At 39.3% G+C, this 26,419-nt stretch overlaps 2 protein-coding genes and 1 long non-coding RNA gene across 3 annotated transcripts; all 3 read left to right on the top strand.

The window, feature by feature from the left end:
* The first annotated feature begins 1,471 nt into the window (after positions 1-1,471).
* Positions 1,472-3,625, top strand: LOC131772637 (uncharacterized). The gene has a single exon (XM_066165164.1). It carries the CDS (start codon positions 1,472-1,474, stop codon positions 3,623-3,625), a length of 2,154 nt encoding a protein of 717 aa, XP_066021261.1.
* A 3,256-nt stretch (positions 3,626-6,881) lies between these two features.
* Positions 6,882-22,465, top strand: LOC131780829 (uncharacterized). Its single transcript, XM_059097421.2, has 7 exons — positions 6,882-7,013; positions 13,127-13,273; positions 13,485-13,586; positions 14,857-14,959; positions 17,547-17,621; positions 18,014-18,048; positions 18,216-22,465. The coding sequence occupies exons 2-7, from the start codon at positions 13,133-13,135 to the stop codon at positions 21,894-21,896; spliced, it is 4,137 nt and encodes a 1,378-aa protein (XP_058953404.2). The 5' UTR covers positions 6,882-7,013; positions 13,127-13,132; the 3' UTR covers positions 21,897-22,465.
* A 2,036-nt stretch (positions 22,466-24,501) lies between these two features.
* Positions 24,502-25,037, top strand: LOC136280244 (uncharacterized). Its single transcript, XR_010717200.1, has 2 exons — positions 24,502-24,570; positions 24,808-25,037. It is a non-coding gene; the product is annotated as an uncharacterized lncRNA (long non-coding RNA).
* Positions 25,038-26,419: the final 1,382 nt, after the last annotated feature.

The following is a 26,419-nucleotide window of genomic DNA, read 5'->3' as shown; positions in this document are numbered from 1 at the left end:
TAATGGCTAAAAGGGGACCGAAAGGCCTGATGGGTCCCGCTGCTTCAAAGCCTTTACGAGCGAGACAGCCGATAGGAATTTAGTGAGTTGGACTGTCGAATAACAACATTTTAAGAAACCGAGCCTACATGCAATTGAATTACAATTACGCTTACCCCTAATTTTTTTCAGTAATGATAATAGCAGTACTACTAATAACAATAATAGCACATCTTAGGACGCATTTCACAAGTCTCCCCATGTGTTTGATAATTAAATCAAATAAATTGGAAATAGACATAGAAAATAAGCACAAACACCCCAACTGCAGCCATGGAGGTCAACTCGGGGAAACTGAAAACAAAACCAGTGAGTAGTAAGGTGGAGGGCTTGAAACGGGGACCATCATATTTTGTCAAAATTTTTTTCTATTCTTCTTTTTCCTTCATTTTTTTTTCCTTCCACATATTTTTTTAGATCTACCAGAACGCAATCAATGTTACACTCAAACACTTGAACTCCAACTTATTTTATTAAATCCAAGAGGGGTAGATTTACTATTCATATTCATACAGCCCCTGAAACTCACGATTGGTGAAACTGGCCAGCCAGTGCAGTGAATTTCCATTGTGTTTGAATGAAGAACGTTTAAAGTACGCCCAGGAAAACTGATAACTTTCGCTGATAGGTATCACTTACAATGAAGTATTCAGATTATACCGGCTGGAAAATTGAGAGATGCTCCGGCACATCATTACATGTAAGAAAGTATGGAAGGAATCCGTTATGTACCTTTTCATCCCATCTTGGTTCTTTTAAATACAGTAAGGTTGAGAGCTATAATGAGGCCAAGCCTTGGGGTGAAGAGCCAGCCAGTTAACATCGACTACAGTCGAACCTCGATTATCCGGACTCATCGGGACCTCGGTAAATAGTCCGGATAATCGAGAGTCCGGATAATCGAAAATATGAATATTAATGAGATAGAAATGTGAAATAATTATCTGCTTATCTTTAATCAATAGAACGGCTAGCTTTCGCTTCGTAGGCATGTTTTTGATTGGAGTTTACGATGGGCGACCCTAAAAGCCAGAACGGCGGAATGGCGGAATGGCGGAAAATGACCCCAAATCCTAAAGCACGGAACGGCGGAAAATGACCCCAAATCCTAAAGCACGGAACGGCGGAAAATGACCCCAAATCCTAAAGCACGGAACGGCGGAAAATGACCCCAAATCCTAAAACACGGAACGGCGGAAAATGATCCCCACTATATTGGATTGGTTGGCTAGGGGATCTTTCACCCATACCAAACGCCCCTGTGTGCTTCTTTTTCAACCGAAAAATGCTAATATTTTTTATAATTATTTTTAGGGTTGAGTCTGACGATGACGACTCTGAAACATTTGTGAACGGTTCTGAATCCCAGGATCACAGTGAAACTGCGTCTTTTTATCTTGGTGATAAACACATACCGGTTTATGCCTCAGAGATGAAGGAATTGTCAAACAGCGACATTGCACGGCTATTACTAGATCCTCCTGAAGATAAAGTCGCTTCGAAACCACCCGTAAAGGGTCAAGAAAACAAAATTTTCATCATTGATAAAAAATCGCCGTATTTTCGAAACCCAGACGACTGGAAAGCAGATGGCCTTGGAGTCTACAAAAACGATGGAACTCATGTTGTTGCGTATTACGAGGACAAGAATCCGGAAATCCGCTGGATATCCAAAACAAAACCAGAAGATTGCAAACGCTCCACAGTTCTTCTCAAGAGAACGTACTGGACGCACGTACAACATCCTAATTTCCGCAGAAGAGCTTATGAAATACTCAGATATAGTGGGCACAGCTTTACGCCCGAGCGATTCGTACTTTTACAGTACAGTTTCAGCGGAAAACCACATGCGATCACGACCAAACCACACGGCAATTCTAAGTCCGAGAAAGCTTTTACTCGCACCAAACCTGGAGTTTTGGAGAGCATCAAGGGAAAGGTGAAAGGTTCTGCTCCTCCGTCCAAAGTGTATGACGAAGTGTTTGAAGAGGCTGGGGGCCTACTCAGGGTTTTCAGTGTCTCAGGTGTTCCCAGAAATAGAAAGCAAGTGGAGAACGCAAAATATAAGGGAAGGGAAGTTCGAAGTCAAGACGAGTTATACGACCTAACCCTCAAATCAAAAGAAGAGGAGGAAACGGGAAAAATTTATATTCGACGCCTGCAAGTTGCACCTAGTCCGGCATGCGTTTTGGCTTCTGATAGGCAAGTTCAGGATGTTAAGCGGTTTTGTGCCAATACAACTGAAAATTTTTCAGTGCTCTCCATCGACACAACTTTCAACATTGGCGACTTTTATGTGACACCTACAACCTATAGGCATCTGCTGCTGGACGACAGGAGAACTGAAAACCCCCCTCTTTTACTTGGGCCAACACTAATACACACGAGAAAGGATAGCGACACCTTCAGCTACTTTGGAGCCACACTTACAGGACTTGAAAACGGCACTAGAAACATACGATTTATAGGGTCAGACCGAGAAGATGCCGTCGAGAAGGGAATGAGTCCTTATCTTCCCGTTGCAACATGGCTTGCTTGCAAACGTCACGTAGTAAAGGACTGTAAAAGGAAGCTTCGCTTGTTAGGAATCTCATCAGAGTACCTTACAGCTTTTTTACGTGACATATTTGGGTCTGATGCCAACCATGAAATGAATGAATTCCACAAGTACTTTGTCGCACACGTTGCGGAAGACATGAAGAAGAAGATGATTTCCCCCGTTAGAAAACGTGCTGGCCTAGGGGAAGCCTTTTTTTACAACAACACAGCAGAGTCCAAACATCAGCGGATAAAAGCACGAAAAGGGCAGATGTACGGGGAAAGAAAACTCGCCTGGACTGAAGTAGTTGACTTGCTAAAATCTATTTCTGAAGAGGAGGAAAGGAATTGCGAAAGGGCTATTGTGGATAAGGGTCCTTTCAAGATAAGGCAGCAATACAGTTCCAAGCTTCATGTTCCCTTCTCCACCTACATCGGGAAGTCGCACGCCCAAAAGGAGAAGATTAATAGGAGAGTTCATGAAATTTCAATGGAGGCATTTTTACAACTGGAAGAAGGCTCGATCAATAATGCAAAGGCTAAGAACAAGAATCTGACCAAATGCGCTTACAAGAACATGCCAAAGTCAGTCGGTGGGAAACCTGGAGAAGCCGAACGGAAAAGAAAACGTAATCCCCAGTCCGAGCGTTCAACTAGCAAATACACAGAAAGAGTTCCTACCCCTCCGAAACCAACACTTAACACCAATACCTTCAAAGTTAAATGGCTCAAGAACTCGAGAGTTTACAGATGTTATGGGTGTCGGCAAAACATCCGTCCCAAACCCCAGAAAGGCGAAACGGAAGTTGTTCCTCCACCACCTTGGGACTTAGTTCTCGCACGACTGGAACTCCGGCTAATCTCTAATGGTGCTGGTGAGCTGAAGATGTCCATCAAGCCGGAACCAGTGCATTATCAGCCAAAATTGTCCTGCATTCACAACGCCCACGGCAAAAAGTATTATCCGTCGGTGGAAGTAACGGATGCTGACAAGGAGGTGATGGATGATATTCATCTTCGGCATTTACGAAGCGAGTTCGGTCTATGAACAGTCTGCGCAATAGTGACTACGAGGCCATAATTGCCGTATTTTCTCGAATAAGCGCTCACCCCAACTACAGCACAATCAATGCAGGTTAATAATCTCCTATTAAGTGCCCCCCTCGATTAAGTTCTCTCCTTATAAGAGCCCCTTCTTTTAGCCAAAAATTTAGATGAGCGCTCGGGTGCTTATTCGAGGAAATGCAGTACTTTTCAAGCCCGCTCGGCTCAGTTTGGTTTGTAATGATAGAAAAGTAATATTATTTCAAATACCTCGAAGCTTGTGTTTTTATGTAAGCAATTATAGCAAAAGTTTTCGCTTGAGTCGACCATTGTTTATGTTATAAGACGAAATCTGTGTGAACATTATTTCCAGTTTTTTCAAATCAACATCATTCTCACTTTTAAATTAAGCAACCGTGTAGCATATTTTGTCTAAAATTCACTCATTATTATTATTAGGGTTAGTTGGTGAAACCTGTGTTAAGATGACTGACATTGACAGGTCCCGTTAATATTAGATAATGGTATTCCTCGTTGATTTAAGCTCGATATATTTTCACTGATAATGTCGAAGTTTTAGTTAAGATTGCATTAACAAGAAGTAAGTCAACGCTATTGATTGCATCACTGCATGTGGACAAAGTCAAACCCTGACAGGCCTAATGTCAATTTTACTCAAAAAAGAGAGGTTGATAAATTAGTTAATGGACGTCCACAGCATGATATTAAACATTATTACGAGCAAAGATTTTTTTTTCCGGTATTGACTTAATATCCGCGGAAGTTATCCTCCTAAGGGGAAATTAGTGTGGGTACACTTGATTTTTATTTGGCTCTCTTATCCTTTGGCCTTGCCTATAATTCCATCTTTTAGGCTTTGGGGTAATTTTCCGCCATGCCGTCTTTTTTTCCTTTTGCTGCTAGCAAATGACTGGAAAAAATGGGGTCAAATCCAAGGGAAATTGGGTCTTGTTCGAGTAAGCGGGGGTTTCGCTTAGGGTTCGAGCACTTAATTTTAGTCACGCGCGTTATCGTCGTGGGGATAAATGAGCCAAGCGCTTGGTGTCTTTGTACAAAATTTGTGCAACATGCCCTGACATCCGTTCCGTGTTTTAGGATTTGGGGTCATTTTTAGCCCTTCGTCAGAGCGACTGTCGCTCTGACGAAGGGCTAACGCTCGAAACGTCAGCTTTTTTACCCTTTACGGTGGCTAATTTACGTTTTCAACCCAGTTGTTAACACTAAATTACCTGCTATACTCTCCCACCGACGCAGCACCACAGTTTCTTTAGAAACTTACCCCTTTATTCATCTGTTTACATAACCCACGCGGAAGGAACTAATCAAGCATGAAATTCCCTTGGCAACAAAACAATTGAGCCAACCATATTTCAGCTGAACGCATCAGAATATTTCTTTGTCTTGTCGCACTTTCGAATTTTGAAAAGCGCACAGGTTAATACGCTGTTTCAACAGTCTTTTGAAAGGATTATTGGGCTTTTTGCGACTTTGAGTTTTCAAGATCACAACTAATTAACAATCATGGAAAAATTGGGACCAGAGAAGGAAGTCCGCATAATCGAATAGTCCGGATAATCGGGGTCCGGATAATCGAGGTTCGACTGTACCTTTAATTCACGAGTAGACACAGCGCTAGCCAACTTCAAGATTTAAAATTCAGCCTCGCGGTAAGAACATATCTGCAACCATCCACTTGTTCTCTAAGACATTTTATGAGATTTAAGGGCGAATTTCTAATGTTTACCTTAGACACTTTAAATCAAAGGACTCGATCAGAAGTAGAAAGTCCGCATATTTGAATCTGATAAAAACGCTCAACGCATATTCGAGGGTAATCCGAGCAAATTTGCTTAATTGATCGTCATGTTTCTTGTAGACATGTGGAATGTTTCTTCGTGCTGAATAAAAAGTTTTTTTTACCACACGCGGTGTTGTCTCTGCACTTTGGCAGCGCTTTCGTAGAGAATCACATGGAGAAAAATGTTACTCTGCGCTTTTAGTAGAATGAAATGTCCTGTATGTACTAAATATTTTTAGTAGCATGCTTTTGTCGTTGGTACCTCTTGTTCGTGCACTTCGCTGTAGAACGAGGAAGACACCGACTTTCCGGCACTTCATGTAGTTCTTTAATTTGAGTACAACTAAGAATACTCTTTTTGTTTGTGCACTTCGGTCGTGATCTGCACGGATCATACGAGCCGACACACTTAGTCATGGCAAAGGAGGCTTCAAGTCTCTCCAATGGGATTCACTAATTGACTGGAAAACTTAACGACTCATGGATGCATTCGGCAAATCGTTTAACCGTCAAGGAAAAATCTTTGACGAAATTCATGGATTGTTAGCGCAGCCTTGTGACTCGAGAATACATTAGACATTAGGCATTAGACTCGAGGCAGTACATTATACGATCCGACAAGGATTGACAACTCAGCTTTCCGAATTGTTACAAGCCGTGGTATCGGACATGGATATGAGAAATAAAATAATATCTTGCCAACTAAACCTACAAATTGAATCTTTACTTTGCTCGCATCCAGTCATTTTTTATTTCAGTTATTTGCTTGACCTGTGTAACAACTGTCGCGTTATAATTCACGACTATAGAGGGGAGAAAAGAGTAAAATATCTCATGCCAGTGTTGGGTAAGGCATCACTAAAAAAAAACTAGATTTCAATGAAAATGTTAATAACGAAGAAGAGTGCTTTCTAAGTGCGCTGAATGCCTATCCTAGATATATTTATGAAGAATTACTATTTTTTCCGAAGAGTCGCAAGTGAACCAAATGTCTCCCCGTCAAATAGAGACTGAAATGTTCAAAATAAAAATCCGCTTACTGCTAATGAGCATAGCGGGGAAATTTTCACCGGTTGAACTGCCGAATGTATGTTGGCATGTTGTTGGAAATGAGGTTATGGCCCGGTTTGGTGTGCTAGTCATGCAGTATTTGTTAGTTACGAAGATTACTTATCACCCCCTTGTCGGTGAAATGCTAATGAACATTTACCGATACATCTATTCATATCCACTTTGGTGAATAAGTGTTTCTTCCGAATTACTCGCCTTGTCGTGATTGAAAACCATACATGAAACTTTTCGCCTTAGTTATAGCATCAATGCAGAGAGAGATTACAGAACCCTATTGTAATTAATCGAACAATTTGTTTGGGATTTTTTACATTGGTCACGGTATCTAAACACGAGGCGCATGCGTATCTGTCAACCCCTCGTTGTTATTTTTCTGGGAAAGATATATGACGTTTGCAACTTCCTCAGTCTTCGAATTTAGCTTCCTTCATATTTTGAAGAGATTAAGTTTCTGGAGAAGCATTTGTTCCACAAGCCAAACTTCTGGAGAAACTGGGTTCATGTAAGTTTCGATTTTTTTCCTATAAATTTTGAATTAGCAGGAAAAGGGGGTAAAGATGTTCTCTACTCAAGGGCTAATGGCCTCTTAAAACGCGATCTTGTCACGCTATTAATGATTTCTTTTCAGCTATTCTGTTATCCTAACTGAAACCGGTTAAGTAACTTTCATCATTATCTACGACTGGAGACTGTTTTAAAGTGTGGTTGTATATGGATTTACCAAGAAGTCGCTGACGAACCGTGAAATAAAGATAAAATTTTGAACGCCATCTAAACAAAAATATAACTCGCTTTCTCTCCGCATGCTTCAGTGGTCTTGCTTTGCTTTTAATAATCAGAATCCCACCTAAGCATATACGTGTATCGATACAGAATTTTTGGCGCTTATCGTAATATACACCGAGAATTCGATTCGCGGTTGTGAGACTTTCGAAACGTCATGCTGACTCGGATCAAAGGAGATTCAGCACAAACAAATCATAATTTAAACCCGCAGAGATAAACTTGAAATTTCGTAAGTTAGTTCGTAAATAATTCATAAATGGACTGATTATAGTTAACCAAAGAAGGCCAAGTTGCTGACACCGACTATACACTCTATGTTCGAAAATCATTTTTTTGGGAAGTGCATTTTGATAAGTTTTGCTGTCATTACAAGAGAGACCCGAGGTTTTATAGCTACGTAACACTTACGTAATTATTTTAGTTTAATGCTGATAGAGGTTTTTCTCACGCTCCAATAATTTAACAATTAATTTTATTAAATTTCTTTACTCTTATCGAACAGATAGTCTTGCACTGCGCTAAGGACAATTAGTTGGCAGTAATACAACATAAACATATTTATTATGGGGTCTGGGACCGAGTTGTGATATGCTAATCAGCGGTATTTTCAAGAAGCTGAGGACCTTCGTTGGGGTTCCTGATGTTTTGAACAAATTTTCGAAGACAGGGAATGTTTTCTTCCTCAGATGTAGTGTATGATGTCAGCATCAGTTGAAATTATATTTTATTGTGCCTGAGTGATAATTTCCGTTTGAAAAAAAAAGGGGCCAAAATTGAAAGAAACGACGGTAAACAACTTCGAGCTAAGACTTGACCGGTCGATTGAAGAGTATACACGTGAGAACAGTGAGTTTGTAAAACAATACGCCAGAATCGGGGTTCTCCTATATCTTCTCTTGAAGTTGCCAGGTATGACTGCTTGCTCCACCATTTTTCCCTGACGTCTCAACCTCCACTGATAAGCGTAGAAAATTAAAAGAAAAGTCATTTTCAACTCACGTTTAAACCTGTTATTTATTATTATTTTTTTACTTTTTCTCTTTTGGCTATTATCGTTTCATGAGTGTCCTCTGGCTGAAAATACATGGCATCTTTTTGGGATTTTTTCTGTTATTTAATTCGGTAGCCTCTGCTGTAACTGCATATAAATATAAGTGTCTTTAAGCCAGCTGTCCATGTTCTTAGCAACTCTGTCTACTGAATTACGAAATTTGTCTAACATGTTTCTTGCGTTACGTAAGTTTAAGGAGGATCCATGGGGTTTTTGGACCGCGTAAGATCTGGGTGCGAACAAAGCGCGAGCTTTAAAAGTGTCAACATGGCTGTCGACATGAAAAACAAATATGGCGGCTCGATACGATCGCACGATTGTTATCTGAAATGGTGTATTAAAAACAGTTCAACTCAATACAGTCTTATGTGATGGAATCAGGGGTTTCCCGAAACTGCTTTCGTAATATTCATAGGCCTTCCACCCTTGAAAAAGAGGTAAACCGAAAAGGAAACACCGTGGGAAAGATTGACCGAAGGCGAAAGATTCGAAAGTTTACGCATGCTCAGATATAGATCTTGGCGAAGTTATATTCCATCACGCAATGCTTTGCGACAAAGAAGATAGGGATCTTTCGAACAAGATTTATCGCGTTTCTGTCGGTGGAATTTCCTAAGATTTAAGATTTTAGATATATGAAAATTCATATATTTGCACTGCGGTGGAGAGATGAAATTAAGAGATCCTCGCAGCTAAGAACACTACTGAAACGAGTAGTTGTAAATAGGACCTGAAAAAAGTTCAGGCCCGTATGGGATTTGAACCCATGACCTCTGCGATACCGGTGCAGCGCTATACCAATTGAGCTAACAAGCCAACTGGGAGTTGGTCAATGAATTGGGTCCAAATAAACATCCAAGTGAATGAAGATTTTAGATGTATGAAAATTCATATATTTGCACTGCGATGGAGAGATGAAATTAAGAGATCCTCGCAGCTAAGAACACTACTGAAACGAGTAGCTGTAAATAGGACCTGAATTTTTTTCATACGATAGTCCGAACCTTGGTCATTGCCTCCTAGTGACTTTGAAAAGGAGCGCGCCAACAAGTAGAATGACAAATCTGAGGTAGGCTTAAAACAGAATACAAGACTCCTTAACAAAAAGAAAACATTGAGTAAAAACACCATAATTAGAATATCATAATTAAAACTTAATGACAAAGAGAGACTTACGATTCTACCATGAAGATATATATATAGAAATCTAGAGATAATACCTGCATTTAATTTTTACATTACAGAAATCAATTCCAAACATCAATCAAGTGTTCTCTTAAGTTTAAAAGTTGAGTTGATGTTGAGTTGGAATGGGCTCGCTCTATTAAAGAGGTTGAAAAGTTTTAGATGATATTCCCTCATTTTTGCAAATAAATGAATTTATTGGAAAGTGGAGTTGTTGTAACATGTTAACATGAAACGCAACAATAAATGTTACTGATACGTAAAAACGATTCATTGACCATCAACCGGCAAGTCTGCAAAATATCTCAGGCCCAAACATTTTCCACAACTTGTCAACACCATTACAAAATTTGGTTGAAAAATTAGAATTCAACGTTGGCCGGATAAACAAGATTCTTAGCAAAAGAAATGTGAACCAATGAAAAAGCTGAGAAAACTTTTTACAATACCCACCTGTGCCTGTACGGCACATATTCGAAGTATTCACAATCCTGGGTTTACTGTTGAAAACACACACACATGCAGATTTCCTATGACATGTAGTTCCAGTGTGCCATGACTTCAAAACTTCGATGCACACCTCAAAAAGAGGACAAATAAATTTTACGTTTCTATTTATTCAGTTCAGAATCAGGTAAAATTGAGTCAAACTTTCATGTTACAACAGGATCAAGAGAGGAGGATCCCTGCTTTTCCAGATTCCCAACCTTTATAACTCACATATCTTGTGACTAATTCTTTATATCGATGTTTAGTTTAGGTATGCGCATTTGTAAGAAACACCATGCACTATTGAAAGCTTGAGCAAGAGTATTTCATTTGGTGACTAACACAACAATATTATATAATCATACAATTCCAAACAAAGGAAGTCAGGTTATAGACTCACCTGCTTCAACTTTTGAGGGCTTACGGTACAGAGAAAGAGATATGTTAAACAGTTAGATTAATACAATCGATGCAGATAATAATATTGCCTTTAATTTGAAGAAACAAGAAATACTATGCTGTACATCTCTTGGTAGCAAATTACTGCTTCTTAAGTTAATCACAGATAATAGTAAGGATAACACTGGGTTTTTAATGTGGATTTCAAATTATTGCTTCAGCTGTATTTCCCAGCACAATAATATGAAAACAAAAGCAAAATTTTTAAGTACTATATTATAAGATTCAGTCCTAATGGCACACTTGACATATTTGAAAAAATGAATGACATAGATTTTCTTATTCAGTCATTAGTAGATATTGTAAAAAAACAATTCCAGAGTAAAGATGTAGAATATTGTATTAAATTTATATGTTGTGCAACTAACTTGTCAAATGCTGGAAGACAAAAGGTAATGGTAAAACACAAGTCTCATAGTCAGAAAGAACTACATGCAAAAAGGAAAAAAGGAAGCTATGCACAAATGGAACCTGCCATAAAAAGACAAGTTTTGTCTAATAAAGCAATATGGTACAAGTCACTGGATCCTGCAAAAAAAGAAAAGCTTTTATCTCGCAGAGCTGAATGGTATAAATCACTGGATCCCGAAGAAAAAGAAAAGCTTTTGTCCAAATCAGCAGATTGGTATAAATCACTTGGTTCTGCAGAAAAACAAAATCTTTTGTCCAGCAGAGCAATTCAGTATAAATCACTGGATACTGCACAAAAACAAAAGAGAGCAGAATGGTTTAACTTGCTCAATTCTGCACAAAAACAAAAAAGAGTAGAATGGTATAAATCATTGAATCCTGAAAAAAAGGAAAACTTTTGTCTGAAAGAGCAGAATGGTATAAAACACTGGATCCTGCAGACAAAGATAAGATTACATCACAAGTCCAAGTTAATAAGGAAGCCCATAGAAACTCAGTTCAACATGATTTAGGTCATAGGATCCTAGCTTTTCAAAGTAAGATTAGGGAAGGTTCATATTATATTTGCTCTGTTTGTAACAGAATACTATACAGAAAAACTGTTAAACAAACAAATGTACAACACTCAGCAAGAACTATTTACTGAGTTGTATACCCACGATTCCTTTCCGTCTTGGAATGACCCATCACTTATCGCCTGATGACAACCTTTTTTGAAATAGGTGTATGCCCTTGGCCAGACTTGAGCTCACTATTTCAGTATACTAGTCCGACACCCGTAGTATCACTACACTTGATCCCAAGGATCCAGTACCATCCAGGTATCTCAGTTACCCTGCTCACAGGGTCTAGTTTAATTCTCAAATGTTTGACGGGTTCTCACATGACAACATTCTCAAAATCAAATTACCGCCTCAGACTTAATGTAAACATGAACATCGCTGACTCAATCTCACTTTATTTCAATTTTCGGAAAGGCCATTACGTTATTCTTAAGGTAAACCCACACATCTTCGCTTTGAAATGTTATTTGAGCGATGAAATGTTATTTGAGCGTGAAGGTTTTAAAGCAATGAATGCCAAAGTTTTTACCGAAACGTGATTTAAATTATAATGTGAAGCTTTTCAATTTTTCTGGGCCTTAACGTAATAAAAAAACCCAGATAAGACTCGGCTGACCTCCTCTTCTTTCTCAATTCCTTTGAAGTTCGCTTTCTCTTCGTTGATGACCTCTTTTCAGTCTGTTTTCCGGAGCTCTTTGTATTTTCTTCTCTAGATATTCGCCTTTTTATTTTAGCCTTTTCCTGATCTCTTTCACGTTCCTCTTGCCGTACTCTGCCTATTTTAGCGTCCTTTCTAACTCTCTTTCGCGTTTTTCTCGACTTGTTTTATGCCTTTCACTTCTTGCTCTCATCAGTCGCGCTGTCTCTTTCTTTCATTCAAAACCATTTCTCCACGAACTTGAATTATAATAATTTCCTCCGGTTGACAAAGCGTCAGCTCTACCGGTGTTGTTGCTTTGCAAGTTGATTACAAATTGCAAAATACTGAGAATTACTATTCAACAACAACCTCACCAGTATGATACATACATACATAAATATATACTTTATTTAAGCTCGAAATTCAGTGTAGCTGTAGAGCTAACATCTTCGCGAAAAAAGCTAAAATGAAATAAAAATATGCTGTCTTACAATTTCAATATTATTTATAAACTATATACAACTAAAAGCTAAGAGGGAAAACTAAGAGGGAAATATAACTTGTAGATCTACTGTGGAAAAGCTTCATATCTGAGGATCTCCTGCTTGATTTCCCGCTCAAAACGCGGGTTACAAATTACCCAAGTTATGAGCGGGAAACATAGTGGTGAGCATACCCCATTACGCACATTAATGGGGTATTCAAGTTACGCATGCAATTGCGCCTGCACATTACCTTCCCCCTCACCCCTCCATTACGTAATGGCTAAAATAGCGCCCGCACTGCAGTTGGCCGCGCATGCTAAAAGTAACACGTTGTACGGTCGTACGGTCGTAAGTCCAAATTGTTTCGGCTTTATGGGTTACTATGTTCTATAAGTTATGGGCTACGCTTTGCGCGCTGCGAGCTCCGCTTCTAGTTTATTTATTTATTCATGTATTCCAAATTTTAAGAGGGAATTTGACATAATCAACTAAGCAGCTAGGAAACTGAGTACACTGTTTTTCTCCCTTTATTGGTTATTTTTCTAGAGCTTCATGGCAACAACGAAGAAACCTAAACGTTATACGAGTTGTCCAGCAGAATACAATCAAGACGTAGAAAACCCATGTGTTTCAGGCCGACAACAGAAACCTCATTATCATTGCCATATTTGTAAAACATTTACTGCTTTCAAGGTTGGTTTATCTTGATTAAATCAGACAATCATATCATTTGTAAAATGATGATAAGTAAGAACAAAATAAGGGGATTCATTTTCTCTTGGTAAGGGTTGTGAGTCCTATGAGAAGTATCTTGTTTTTTGGTTCGACTATGGGGTTACAATTAATGACGTTGGAAGGCCACAAATTTATCAGGGTTCCCTTTCTTTCCATAATTTTACGGCAGCCAAAGAGCATTACCACACACATAGAATTAATTCATGGAGAGACGCATGCCTTGCCGACCTCATCGATGACCGCTAAAAGGGAACAAATCAACGTCAGCCAGGTGTGTGTTGATTGTCAAGATTTAACAAAGTATACGACACAGTGGTGAAAAAGCCTTCGAAAGAAGCTGATAAAATGTACGACACAAGAATTCTATTACTGTTTCTAAAATGTCCGTTTTTTTTTTTCTACGCACATTTCTAGCATCAGTATCAGACTAATACATAAGTAGTTCGTTTTAATAAACGGCCTTCAAGTGATACAGTTCCTATTTGGCATACGACTTCGCAGACTTCGCTTATGAAAGGAATAAGGTATCAAATTGGAAGTTAGCTATATTTCATCGGTACGAAAAACCAGTGAACTTTTTTCAGTGCCATGGATTTGCATTCAAAATAAATTTCAATATAATGTTCACTAGCTCGTCAGTGAACTATCCTTCTAGCAACTTACACTGTTTCCTTCCGAACGATCCCAGAGTCCTTTGCGCGTAACACAAAAAATCCGATTCATCCGATCAATGGCAACCCATTTATCGAGCTGCGTTACTGCACGCAGCTGGTCGACAAGAAACATGACTAGCTAAAGATCCAACGCGACTAACCGATAAAAAAAGGCATTGGCGCTACTTTCCGCATTTTGTTACGCCATGCTTCGGTAGTTTAATCAGTTCGACTTGACTTCAGTTTTGCTGTTCTAGTTTGTCCACAAAATGATGCAAAACCTTTTAATCGGTAACTGCAAGCTGAAGTTTTTAATGCTTATTTATAAGTTTTGGCTAAAATCAAAAAAGACAAATCAGACTGAAAAATCAAAAACTATGATATTGTAATATATATTTAAAAGTTTTCTAACCCTTTCGAGACAAACGTTAAGAAGCGCTGATGATTAAAGAATTTTTGGTTATTCAGTTCAGTTTATTCCGAGAGATAAAGAGAATTTTTGAATGAGTGACAAGTTTAACAAAAGCAGAGGAGGATCAAGTCAGTTATCATGGCCTATACAATCAAAATTTAAATGATTTTAACTGTAGTTGACCTGTGACTGAGTTAATTTATCCACGGTTGTCTCCTACAAAGGTCAATATACGACTCATTTCATAAGTATTGTGTGGTATACCTGGAAAATCTTTAAACATATAAGGATAGGCAGCAAATGCAAATGCTAGTTACTATTGGAAATATCATCAATAACACAAACGCTAAGTAAAGAGTCAAAGTCTTCTTAAGAAACCTAAACAGCCAACTTTCGTTCAAAAGATTACCAGTAAGCTCGATTTTGTAGTGTGCCATATAATATTGCTCTAGTTGCCTCATGTGTTTGTATCACAGATGGTTACCGAAGATGGTGGAAGCAGAACTTTTGAGGAAGCCATTTCGACGGCAAGTCAGCCTGGAGATTCAAACAATAACGAAATTGAGGAAGACAGTAATTGTAAGTACAGATAGCGAATTTCAATTGGGTTGCATCACACCCATAACATCACACGGGTTCAAAAGCGCCAGTATAAAAATTCTCCGCTACAAACCTTGAAGATATGAAACAAGTGCATCCTAAGCTTTAAACTTCCTTGACAGGACTGCATGCAATTGGCCATTTCCAAGTTTTCTTTTGTTAGAGATCTAGGTTGGGTTGGATAATGCTACCCAGTTAAAGGCCCATTTTCACCCTTGATGCAACGCGCGCCACGACCCAATTTCGTGTAACACGAAATTCTCAGATTACTGAAAACCTTCTAAAATCGTCTTTCTCGTGAGCCATCCTGGACATATAGTCGTCTGTTTTACGGTTAATACATTTTTTATAATACAAGAAAATTTTTTTTAAGTGTCACGCTAGGAGCTGCACGTACACTGTGTACAGCGGGGTCGGCGAAAAGGACAACGTTGGAATTTTTTCAGTTTCTAGAAGCGCTTGAGGATTCTAAATAAAGATAAAATATTTTCCAATAGAAATTGGTATTTTTCAAAGAGAAATATGGAAAAATATCAGACTGCCGGACGTGAAGTTATCCGAAGACCGTGTCCGGTAGTGTTCGCAGAAAATTTTTTAAGTGTCACGCTTGGATCAACATTTTGACCCTCCGCAGAATATATTCGCAAGGATTTTCGTGGTCCTCTTTAGCAACAACCGATCCATAAGCGTTTACTGCCTCAGAATCTGCTAAATCAATGGATTCATCTGATTCCATACCCGGATTAAAACGTATGGTACTGTTTTAAACAGAAATATTTTGACAAGTTCACCAAACTCATCAGGGAGTACGCAGAAGCTATTTTGAGACAACGTGACAAGGTAAAAATAACTGACCAATCAGAGGCGCTATTTAAACAAAAGCGGTGGCTCAAAACAAAAACAAACGACTGCGTTGCATCAAGGTTGCAAATGGGCCTCTAACAGATAAATCACTTTCTGGCGGATAAGTGTTAACAGAACATACTGTGATATCCACTGGAAAATAATTTCTCCAGAGGATTTCATTATCCACCCTTTGAACAACCGGGGTCAGGTGCCGAAATTACGACGCGAGAACGAGGCTGAGTGCGAGGTCGTTCCCCAGGCTCGAAAATATAATCTCTCAGGGAGAATATTTTTGTCATTGTAACGAACATCTCGTGATGTTTCCAGAATGGTTTATTGTTCGGTTGCTTGCGACGCCAATAGATTCGTCGTGCTCGTGTTGGTGTTCTAATTCCATAGGGTACATGGAGTTGATGATGTATAATCAAAACCTAGCCATGCCATATTACTAACGGTTCTTGAATTTAATTTCCTATCGTGCCATTGTGTCTAAGCTTTGTCATGTACCATGATATCTTTCTAGTAATGTGTGTAAATCACTTTGGGTGCGCGCTCATTGAACGACTATTTTGTGATTTTGATGACGAATTGAGTCAAATGGACTCATCCAATATATTTAGACGTGAACCACGAAAACTGTGGCTGGTGCAAAAGGTCGAGGCTTCAGAAACCGATAAACTTCTTGAAGAAAGCAACTCGTCCTCTTGTCATTCAATTCCTGAATTCAAAACAAAAATATTTCGAAAAGGAACGTTAACAGGATAGCACGATCAAGGAAATTTGCTTACTAGCTTTCTTATCTGTATCCTGATCATTAGAAAAAAAAAACCTTAATCTTCATCCCCTACGAGAGAGATGTTAGCTAAGCCCTTCGAGCCTTTTTTACCAAACCGTAAAGGACTGGTGACTCTACAGCTTACAAAAGCCTCAGGTCTGGGAGAACGTCCGATATTCTGAGAGATCAACTGAGTGAACTGCTTGCGACACGGGTTATAAAAAAGTTCCCTTTTATCAGAAACAGTCTTCACAGCCACTGTTTCTTGTGCCAGGAAGGGAGGACCTATGTATCGTGTGATGAAGCTAGGCTATTATAGTTTTTTCCAGATAATAAAACTTTGTTTTTACCAATGTGTTCATGACAAATATAAGGATGTAAACTTTTCCGTAACAATTCACCAGTTTTCGTTTCATTTGGGCCGGAGCATGTTGTTAGCTCACGGCCCCTCGATCGGTCTTTGCTCCATCCAAAGAATATTCAAAACCCTATTAAATCGGTACTAGCCTTCCTCACAAAGAATTCAAACCTAGTCCGGCCATATAAATGAATAACTAGATGACTCCTTTCTATAACCGCAACAAAAGAGGAAGCTATCCAAAACAAGACGTTCGAAATGAGCAACAAAGTACTTGAAACAAGAACTAAAACCTAAACAAAACTTCCCATTGAGGACTATCAGCAAGGTCTAGGAAAAACCCAAACACGAATAGCGATGAGGATTATCGTACAACGATCATACTCTATTAAAACAGTCAAGGACACATCTCTCCAAAGGTAAAAATGAATGTGTGGTCTTGCAGCATATGACAAACCAAGGCTCACAACAATCGCACCAGGATTTTCAGATAATTTTACAGGCCTTTGCATGTAATCAAAGAACACGTGGGTTATTCAGAACTTGAATTACTGCTATCATTAAAGCCAGCTGTTCTTCATTCTTAGTGCAATGTCAAGAACAGTTACCAGAAGACACCGATAACGTCGTCGCTATTAGAGATGACGGCTTTGGATATCGAGGTTTGTTTTACTTTATTGCTTCAACCTGGTTTTTGAAATTTCATTGCAGTAGCTCTTAGTTGATTCTCTATTCTTACCTAGAAGATAACTTACTTTTTAAGAAAGAGGGAAAAAAAGTGAAAGTTCTTGCAAAACTTTATCACTTTCGAGAAACTATTTGACACGCTTGAAGAGGACCTGAAACGCTGAAAGGTAGTTCTACATCATTCATTCTATTTACGGGGGATAGTGATACTGGTATGAAAAAATGAACGGGAAAGGTATCAAAGCATAAATAGTTTGTGTAAAAATAGTACCCACTTTCAATACAAATAGAGTGATATATAGCACAATAAACCATTTAAAGTTTTCTGGGTGTTCTTAATTTTCAAATACTTCATCATGTTTTTCAGAGAAATTTCTTCGTGCCAATGAACCAAATAAAATGGTAAGTTCGAACTTTGTTTAATTTGAAGTAACATCAGAATCAGGATGATAATTTAAGACCTGTTTGGGTTTTTAGCTTTTCTTTTCATATCTGTGAAAATGATAAGATCCATTCGTTGCGGTTGTTAATTACCTTCCATTTATAACATTTTTTTCTCGTTATCGTAGGATTACGGACAAGAGTATCGTTTCATTCTTGACCTTCTGCTGCTGGATTTGCTTAAAGCCTCTAAACATCAGACAATGACGCTGAGTAGCATGGAGAGAGAGGTGCGACAACGAACTGGCATAGTCTTTCCTGCTTTACACGATATTGTTGTTGAAACTGAGTTAGGTTCACAGGGCGTCGAGGACTTCATAGACAACGATTCCCACTTCTTAGAAATGGTCAATTTGACGGACGAGATAAAGGCAAAGGATGAAATGGAAATTGAAAATCCATCAAATCAAGGGGAGACGAAGATCGATCTTGCACACGCTCGCTGTCGTTCTTGTAAGGATTACGTAGAGAAGTGTAGACAGGTGCCAAATGCTACCACGGCCATAATTGGAGAAAGCACCTTTGACGACGAAGCGGCAGTGGAGAAGTGGCCATTCGGAGTGCTCAACATTCTTTGTTGGTTTTGTCCAAAAATTCACCACATAAATATTACCGGTTGTAAAAAATCTGGTGACTTTCCAAGAATCATTGATTATCTGGATCCTTCATTCCTTGTCCATTGCAAAGACGCTGACGAACAAATTCGAAATATCATATCAGAGGATTCGATATCAACCTTCGTAATTCGTAAGGGTTGGTCTCTTCTTCATAGCGCCGTATTTCTTGGGGACGTTAACCTGACAAAGGAGCTTCTCGCCAAAAGAAGTTGGGATGAGGAAGATATTTTTAAAACTTCAGTAGAGTTGGCCATTTTTTTGCACAACTGCGAGGTTTTGGAATTGTTTAGAGAAGAAAAAAACATTGATAGTTTCATGAGCCCATTAAGACTAGTTGAACTGAGTCTACTATCGTCCTCCCTGTCTACTGACGTCCACCCTGTAGAAGTAATAATCAGCAACAAAGACGTCTTGCAAGCAACAATGGATGTGCACAACTCTCCACATCATTGCAGTTTTATGAAACTGCTTCGCACATTTTACGGAAAGGATGACAAGGATTCAAAACTAAAACTTGAACTTCTAGAGGGAATATTACGAACGATACGGGCCAATGCAAGATTAGATCGTCCTCCACTGTTTTCATGCTGGAACGAAATTGCAATTCGTGACACTGTGGAAGAATTAATGAAAGAAACTGGAAGCTCATCCAGCGGCGAAGTGGAAGGTAATCCCTACTTGATGTTCGCTATACCCAACGTGCCGCTGGCTCGCTTTCTTATCGATAAAGGTGCCTACATCGACCAGACGGATGATTCAGGGTGTACAACTCTTTTTCAAGCTGTAAGCGAGTGGCTGACTCGTCCCTCTTCTCAAATAGAAGTATTCGTAAACTTTTTACTTGTTAGAGGAGCTAATCCCAATTTGAAAAATAACTGTGGAGAAACTCCACTTGCAAAGAGTTTGTCGACATTTGAGGCCATAAGGAATAAGGATCATTTGCTAGAAATTTGGCGTTGTCTCTTAGAATCCGGAGCTAGGGCCAAAACCAAGGACGACTCTGATAGATCTCCCCTTCATATACTTGTAAGCCCATCTCGCAAACTATCACCTACATGTAAAACTCTATGTGAAGGCATTGAACTCTTTCACAAACATGGATGCGCAATTAACTGTAGAGATGCTGACGGGAACACTCCACTGCATCTATGGGCGAGGTTACCAGTTAAGAACAAAAACAACGAGGAAGTTGGAAATAGAATAATCGACTGCGGAGGAGCCGTCAATTCAAGAAATGACAGCGGGGAGACACCGCTGCATCTCGCACAGTTCTGGGAACAGGTAGATTTGTTACTAAGACAAGGAGCACAGCCAAACGCGCAAGACCTCAGCGGAGAAACCTCTTTACACAAGTTCGTTAACAGAGAGACTTTAATAACAGATAAGGTAAAGGTGGGTCGATGGAAGAAGTGCTTTACCTCTGGAATAGATCCATGGGTGAAAAATGAAGATGGAGTATGCCCATTTCAAGTTCTCTTAGAAAAGGGCTTTCTGAAAAGCTCGTTGAGGCTACTGAAAGTAATTTTCGAACACTGTGATAAAGAAACGTTTGAATCTGTACGATGTTTTAAAGATTCCGAAGGGAACTCCCCACTGCACTTGGCTTGTATCACTCAAGCTGAGGCCATCTGTGAGTATATGCTTCAAAAAGGGTTTGACGTGAACAAACAAAACCATCGTTTGCAGACACCGTTGTGTTTGGTATGCAGCAGGGTGGGAGGATTGCCACTGAAAAACATCCAAAACTCCATCCTTTTACTACGGAAATACCACGCTGATCCCAAAATACCAGATGCTGATGAAAACACGTGCCAGGCGTTGCTCAATGGGCATGAGGACCTAAAGAGATTACTGCGAATAGATATCGAGAAAGAACCAATTTCACCCATTATGAAGTGGCGCAAGGCGTCCGAAAAGCACAAGGATGCACTCTGTGACATTTCCTGTGGCCAAAACTGTCAAAGAGTTGAGAGCTATTATCACCACAAACGCTATATTGGCAAAGGCTCGTTTTCGTTAGTCTTTCCTGCTCTGGATGAAAGAGATGGGAGAGAATTAGCACTAAAGCGACTAGAAAAAGCCAGGTTAGAAGATGCGAACTTCAGAAGGGAGATTGAATGTCTCATGAAACTTAATGATTGTCCAGCTGTAGTAAACTACATCTGCAGCTTTAGCAGCTCCGACTTCCAATACATAGTTGTTGAGCTAATGGAAGGAACACTGGATGAATATCTCTGCACAGAGCATGAGGGAGTAAATGCAGTTGGGATCTGTTTTGACATATACTCTGGTATAGAGTATCTACACAAAAATGAAGTTATTCACAGAGATTTAAAACCTCAGAACATCTTGTACAAAACTACGCCGTCGCTAAAGATGAAAATTGGAGATTTTGGGCTGAGTAAAATTCTTCAGACGACGAAATCTTTTAGCTCGAGTGACACAGTAATGCACTCAAGGGTTGGAACAAAGTGTTGGAAAGCTCCGGAACTCCTCGCAAATGACGGTCAAAGCAAGTATAGCAAGGAGTCTGATATTTTCAGTTGTGGTTTGCTCTTCCACTACGGCCTATCCAGAAGAAAGCATCCCTTTCATGACTTGAAAGAGTCTCCAGGACAGATGGGTTCCCCGAATACAAATGAGAACATAAAAGATAACATCAGAAAAAATAAGACATACTTTTGTCCCTCTCTTTCGGCGGAGGCTGTCCATATTCTGAAAAGAATGTTGTCAACCAAACCTAACGAAAGGCCAACGGCTTCCTCCCTCAAGACCTTTCCCTTATTTTGGGATAACGCAACGAAGATGAACTTTCTCAAAAAAGTGGCAATGGAGAATGAGTTCAAAGAGCTTAGATCTACTCTCACTCGCCGGTTGACCGATGTAGAGAAAAAATTAGAGAAACAAATGAAAAACGCTCTTCCGTGGACGTCAAATAGTCTAATCAAAGATATACATTTGGAGGTCACAAGTAATTCTAAATGGAGAAGTGAGTACGACACAAATTCGGCTGTCGAACTCGTGAGGTTCATAAGAAATGCGCACGACCACCCCAAACCTCTTTCGAGAAAAGTCAAATCTTTACTGGCTAAAAATGTTTTTCTAGAACATTTTCCTCATTTGGTTACGGACGTTTTCGAATCATGTCAACAGTGGAAAAATAGAGCAGGACTCAAATCATTTTATGAGTAGGTTACACTAGCACGTACCGATGGAAACTTTATACTCACCACGATATATTTCACTTCGGTAAATCGGACACGCACACCACGGTCTCTTTTTGGCTTTGGATACTGAGTGTACCATTTGATATCTTCACTTGCTGTTGTATTGCTGATACCCCACATACAAATACCCTAGACAACATATCAACACAAAGCTCTCCACGTGTCTCTATCCAAGCAGTCTCCGAGTAACTAACTTTGATCAGCTTCACAGCGGTGACAATGGCTTATCTCATAGAAAATAAGTTGTTTAAGATTATCCCGAGGTATTTCGGGGGACAGTAAAAATAGGACATTGTGGAGAGTGCTGAGAAAGTTGTTCATTCACTAACGGTGTTTAAATGTAAGCTGAGTCAGGATTAACATTTGCTTGAACAATAAAGGATTGTTGATTGATGTTAAGATAGTTTTTGCAGCGTTTCTTGAACTATACCGGGCACGTGGCTGATGAAACTCCGATCAGCAGTTGAGGGGCTTGAATGAAATGATGAGGAGTCTGAGTTAAATTTCGAGTCACTCCAGGATTACTCTGTGAACTGCGGCGAACTTCTGGAAGCTTGAAAGGGAAAGGTAAAACCCACAGGTTTTCCTGTTTCCAGAGATAAATCGATTCGAAAGAGGAAAGTACCAGAACACACCGTCTGAAGACATGTCAAATATTTCATGCAAACACACATGTTTGTTGGTTGAGGTAGTATAAGATGAACTTTGCCTTTGATAAATGCTGTAAAAACCAACCCCTCTCCTAGCCCCAGTCCACGCGGCTATCCGTATAAGTTTGACTTTCGCGCGGATCATGCAAATAAAAGATGTGAGCTCGACTTGAAATGTAATCGCACGTAACGTTACATTTATGCCAGCCGTATTCCAAAATCGTTAGGTAAATTGCCCTTTCGTCTAGTGTCTTTTATTTCTTATGTTATTAGTATTTTCTTTGTTATTTCCAATCTTGTAATTAGTTGTTCCATTCTTAATGTATTATGTTCGTAATCAGTCCGGGCCATAACCATTTCTGGATACTTGATGACGTCACCAACATGGATGTCGTAGTGGGACATCGAGGAAACTCACTCATTACTTTATTCGAGCCCTAGCGACTTAGTTCCCTACCCATATCTCATGAAACCTTGCAAAATTACAGAAGACAAGCAACTACACACAACAAGCAAAGAGCTGGTGGTGATCGCGATGACGAGAAGGAAAAATTCAGATGAAAAGTCGGGTGGAGGTCCATGTTGCGAAGGGCTCGATCGAGGAATAACCTCTATTTAGTCGAGGTTTTCAGGTATGCAACATTTTTTTTGATTCCTAAAAAAAATCTTTTAAAAAACTAGAATAAATTTGCTTCCAATTTGTCAAAATTCCAATCGAGTGCACGAGGTTTTTGCTCGAGTGCACGAATGTTGAAAGTCTGTTAGTGTGCAAACTACCAGACGGATTCCTTTGTTCAGATCCATTGGAGTGTTGTGTAAACCATAAATTTTAACCATACGTTGTGGCCGACCAATTTAAAGTAAAAGGACAATTATTTATGGGACCTTTATAATCCTACATTGTGAATTTCAGATCAAGCCAACAGCATGGATGAACACATTCAGTATCTCGAGAAACTTTGTTGTCTTTGTGGCACAAATCTGCCACGGACCTGGGTCAGTGCTACAAACAAAGAATCTTTTAAATCGGAGCTCTGGATGAAATTTCGAATCAATGTACATCTTGACATCAGAGAGATTCATTCAGCCAAGGCGAATGCACACTAAAAAATAATTTCAGGAAACCACGGATCTAACACATAAATGTGATTATCCAGCGAGTAAGTTCTCCTTCGGGCAAACATAAAACAAAGAGGTATTCGTTCACTGAGCTCTCACATCTTTAGGTATCGTATCCGGGAAATGTGCGATAAGAGCGGCATGAAGATGAAAATAAAGAAATCACATCGGTGGAAAGCCTTGCCGAAGTGTCTCTATTACAGCATTCCGGAAACAAAGGTTAGAGTTTAAATACACGAACTGATGAGAGTGAAATTTTCGTCTAAAACCACAAGGGACTTGTCTGTAATTGTGAAACTCGTTGAGAAACACCGCTCGTGCTTTCACATTTTGCAGTGATTACCTAAACAAACTTTCTATACAGGGTGTTCAAATCAAAGGGTAATTGTAGAGGACATATTATTGCTGACTAAAAGCTGTAGGACCGAATTTGTAGTGTTCTGAGACCTAGATTCTCCCGCGAATCGATCAATAGCGCGTAAAATACCTTGTATGATTCTCTTGCGTTGAATTCGATCATGTGTATTCGTCTTAATATAGATTGTGACTACTTGATTTTATTTTATCCCACTCATGTTTTTATTGGCGTTTATTTTCCAGGTATCATAATTTCAAGATCAAAGCTCCACGTGGATCACCGCTTGTTATTCAAAGTGAAGACGACGACACGTATGACTCGCATGCACTGGCTTGTCTTCTTCCACGAGAAATGGAACGCATTCCAGAGGCTTTACGAGAAGTCCAGATTTTCAGCAAATCGCAGAGAAAGACATACACTTTAGGAGGTGTCAAAGGGCAGCAGTTCAGCACTTTCTAAACATACAGCTGCATGCTTTGCTTCGATGTGGCAAAATAACCAGGAATTGAAGGGTGAGTTACTGTTTTCTTGCTTTACTGTTACTTTTTCGTAAAGGCTTGCTGGACTGAAATTGATAATGTCTATTTAAAAATCGGAAAGAAGCAAGATATTGTCTTTCCTCGACCTATACTGGAGAGAAATCAAATTGTCCCGATTCCGCGATCTCACACCTCACTCGTCCCAATTGTTATCAGTGCGCGTTATTTGGTTCAACTTTATTTAATTGGTTTTCTTGTAACCCAAAATAGGGAAATCAACGGAGAACGGACAGTAACATCGAGGTCAAGCTTTACCCAGAAGTTCTCCAGATACAAACAGGCTGGCGGAGGAGCTTTTATTCCTGTGACGCTCTTGGTGGAAGGACCACAGCGTTACAAAGAATTTGTGCTAGAAAGAATCCGCTTTACTCTTCCAGAATGCGAGAATGTCGAGGACATGCATGTTGAATGTTTGAAATAAACGAATATTTTTAATGGTACCTTACGTCCAGTCCTTATTAGCGAATTTTGTTTCAGCTTACTACCTTACTACCGCATTACAACATGGCCGCCACAAAAAAAAAAAAATTAGCTTTTTCTTGTTTCCATTACCTCTCGGCCAAATTTGCTTTGTTTTGGTTTTGATCTCACCCAATCACAAAGCTCGAAACCGATATCCAGAAATGGTTATGGCCCGAACTGGTAATACTTTACTTATACCCCATTCACACCAGCAAAACATGTTTTGTTAAACTGGTTTTCATTGAATGAAAATTATAAACAGAGAACTGAAAAACTTGATTTTCCATTGGATTCAAGTACTAGTTAACTTGTATTTCCAATGTGCTACATTCAAGTCAAAAATATTCGGTTAAATAGTTTCTATGAAGAAAAAAAAAATTAAACTGTGTTTAACAAAACAACTTTTAAACATGTTTAAGCTTTGGTGTGAATGGGGCATTAGAAACCACTGGCAATGGAGTGTAAATAGAAGCGTTCGGTCGAGTCTTCAGGAAATTAGACTCTTCTTAAATTTACTGCTGGGCGTCGGTTATAAATTCAATGGCGAGCGACCATTGCAGATTTTAAAGAGTAATTTTAGGAACAAGGGCACGAGCAAACTTTTATCGGGCTTGAGGTTCTTAGCTACATCCAAGCCAGTCGTAAGTTCACTGATCTGACTTGCGTAGTTTGACATCTTTCTCCTCCCCAATGCCACTCGAGCATCTCTCTCCCACAGTTAAGTTGGGAGGTGCTCGCATTGCCCAATAATACAATCCGTGATGAGCTTCCGATTTTAATATGCAACGTTTCTCGACCAAAGAAATGCATTACGGCTTTCACATAAATTTCTATAAGTCCACCGATCTAATAAGCACCCACCTTCGACCTGAGGTCCTAAAAATCAATTTAGAAAAGCGTTTGCAGTATTTAATCTAAAGGTTTTGTCCCTTCCTGGACACAAGTAGATATCACCGATGTAATCCTTTAAAATTGAACTAAGAATTAAAATGCTTACAACCATCGTCCTTTTCTTTCTTATAAGATCATTTTTAAACTTCGTCTCATTTTTCAATTACTTATTTATTAGCATATTTCGTTTGCTTTCTTTTACTCCAAAGGACTCCACAAGTAATAACAAAGCAGTAAAAGTCTGAGAGTGATTTTAAAGCTTATTTGAAAACTGTTCTTCTAAATTATTTCCTCGATCACCACGGCCAATTTTTCCACTGCAGAAGACAACAGTTTTTCGTTGTAGTGAGCGATACTCAGGCGAATGCAGTTTTTGATCCTATTAGTAATGGATGAGAATCTACAAAAATAAGAATATAACAAAAGGAGAGTCAGGACTCAAGAGGGAGAAAGTATGTTTATGGAATAC

This window comes from Pocillopora verrucosa, chromosome 4 (genome assembly GCF_036669915.1).
Source record: "Pocillopora verrucosa isolate sample1 chromosome 4, ASM3666991v2, whole genome shotgun sequence".
NCBI classification, from domain to species: domain Eukaryota; kingdom Metazoa; phylum Cnidaria; class Anthozoa; order Scleractinia; family Pocilloporidae; genus Pocillopora; species Pocillopora verrucosa.
This window is presented reverse-complemented; position numbering and strand designations above follow the sequence as displayed.

Excerpts from the sequence above, each read along its gene's own strand:
- LOC131772637 (XM_066165164.1), top strand. The coding sequence starts at position 1,472 with ATGAAGGAATTGTCAAACAGCGACATTGCACGGCTATTACTAGATCCT.
- LOC131780829 (XM_059097421.2), top strand. The coding sequence starts at position 13,133 with ATGGCAACAACGAAGAAACCTAAACGTTATACGAGTTGTCCAGCAGAA. Across the intron at positions 13,274-13,484 it reads AAACATTTACTGCTTTCAAG|CCAAAGAGCATTACCACACA; the intron begins GTTGGTTTATCT and ends ATTTTACGGCAG. Across the intron at positions 14,960-17,546 it reads AATTGAGGAAGACAGTAATT|TGCAATGTCAAGAACAGTTA; the intron begins GTAAGTACAGAT and ends CTTCATTCTTAG.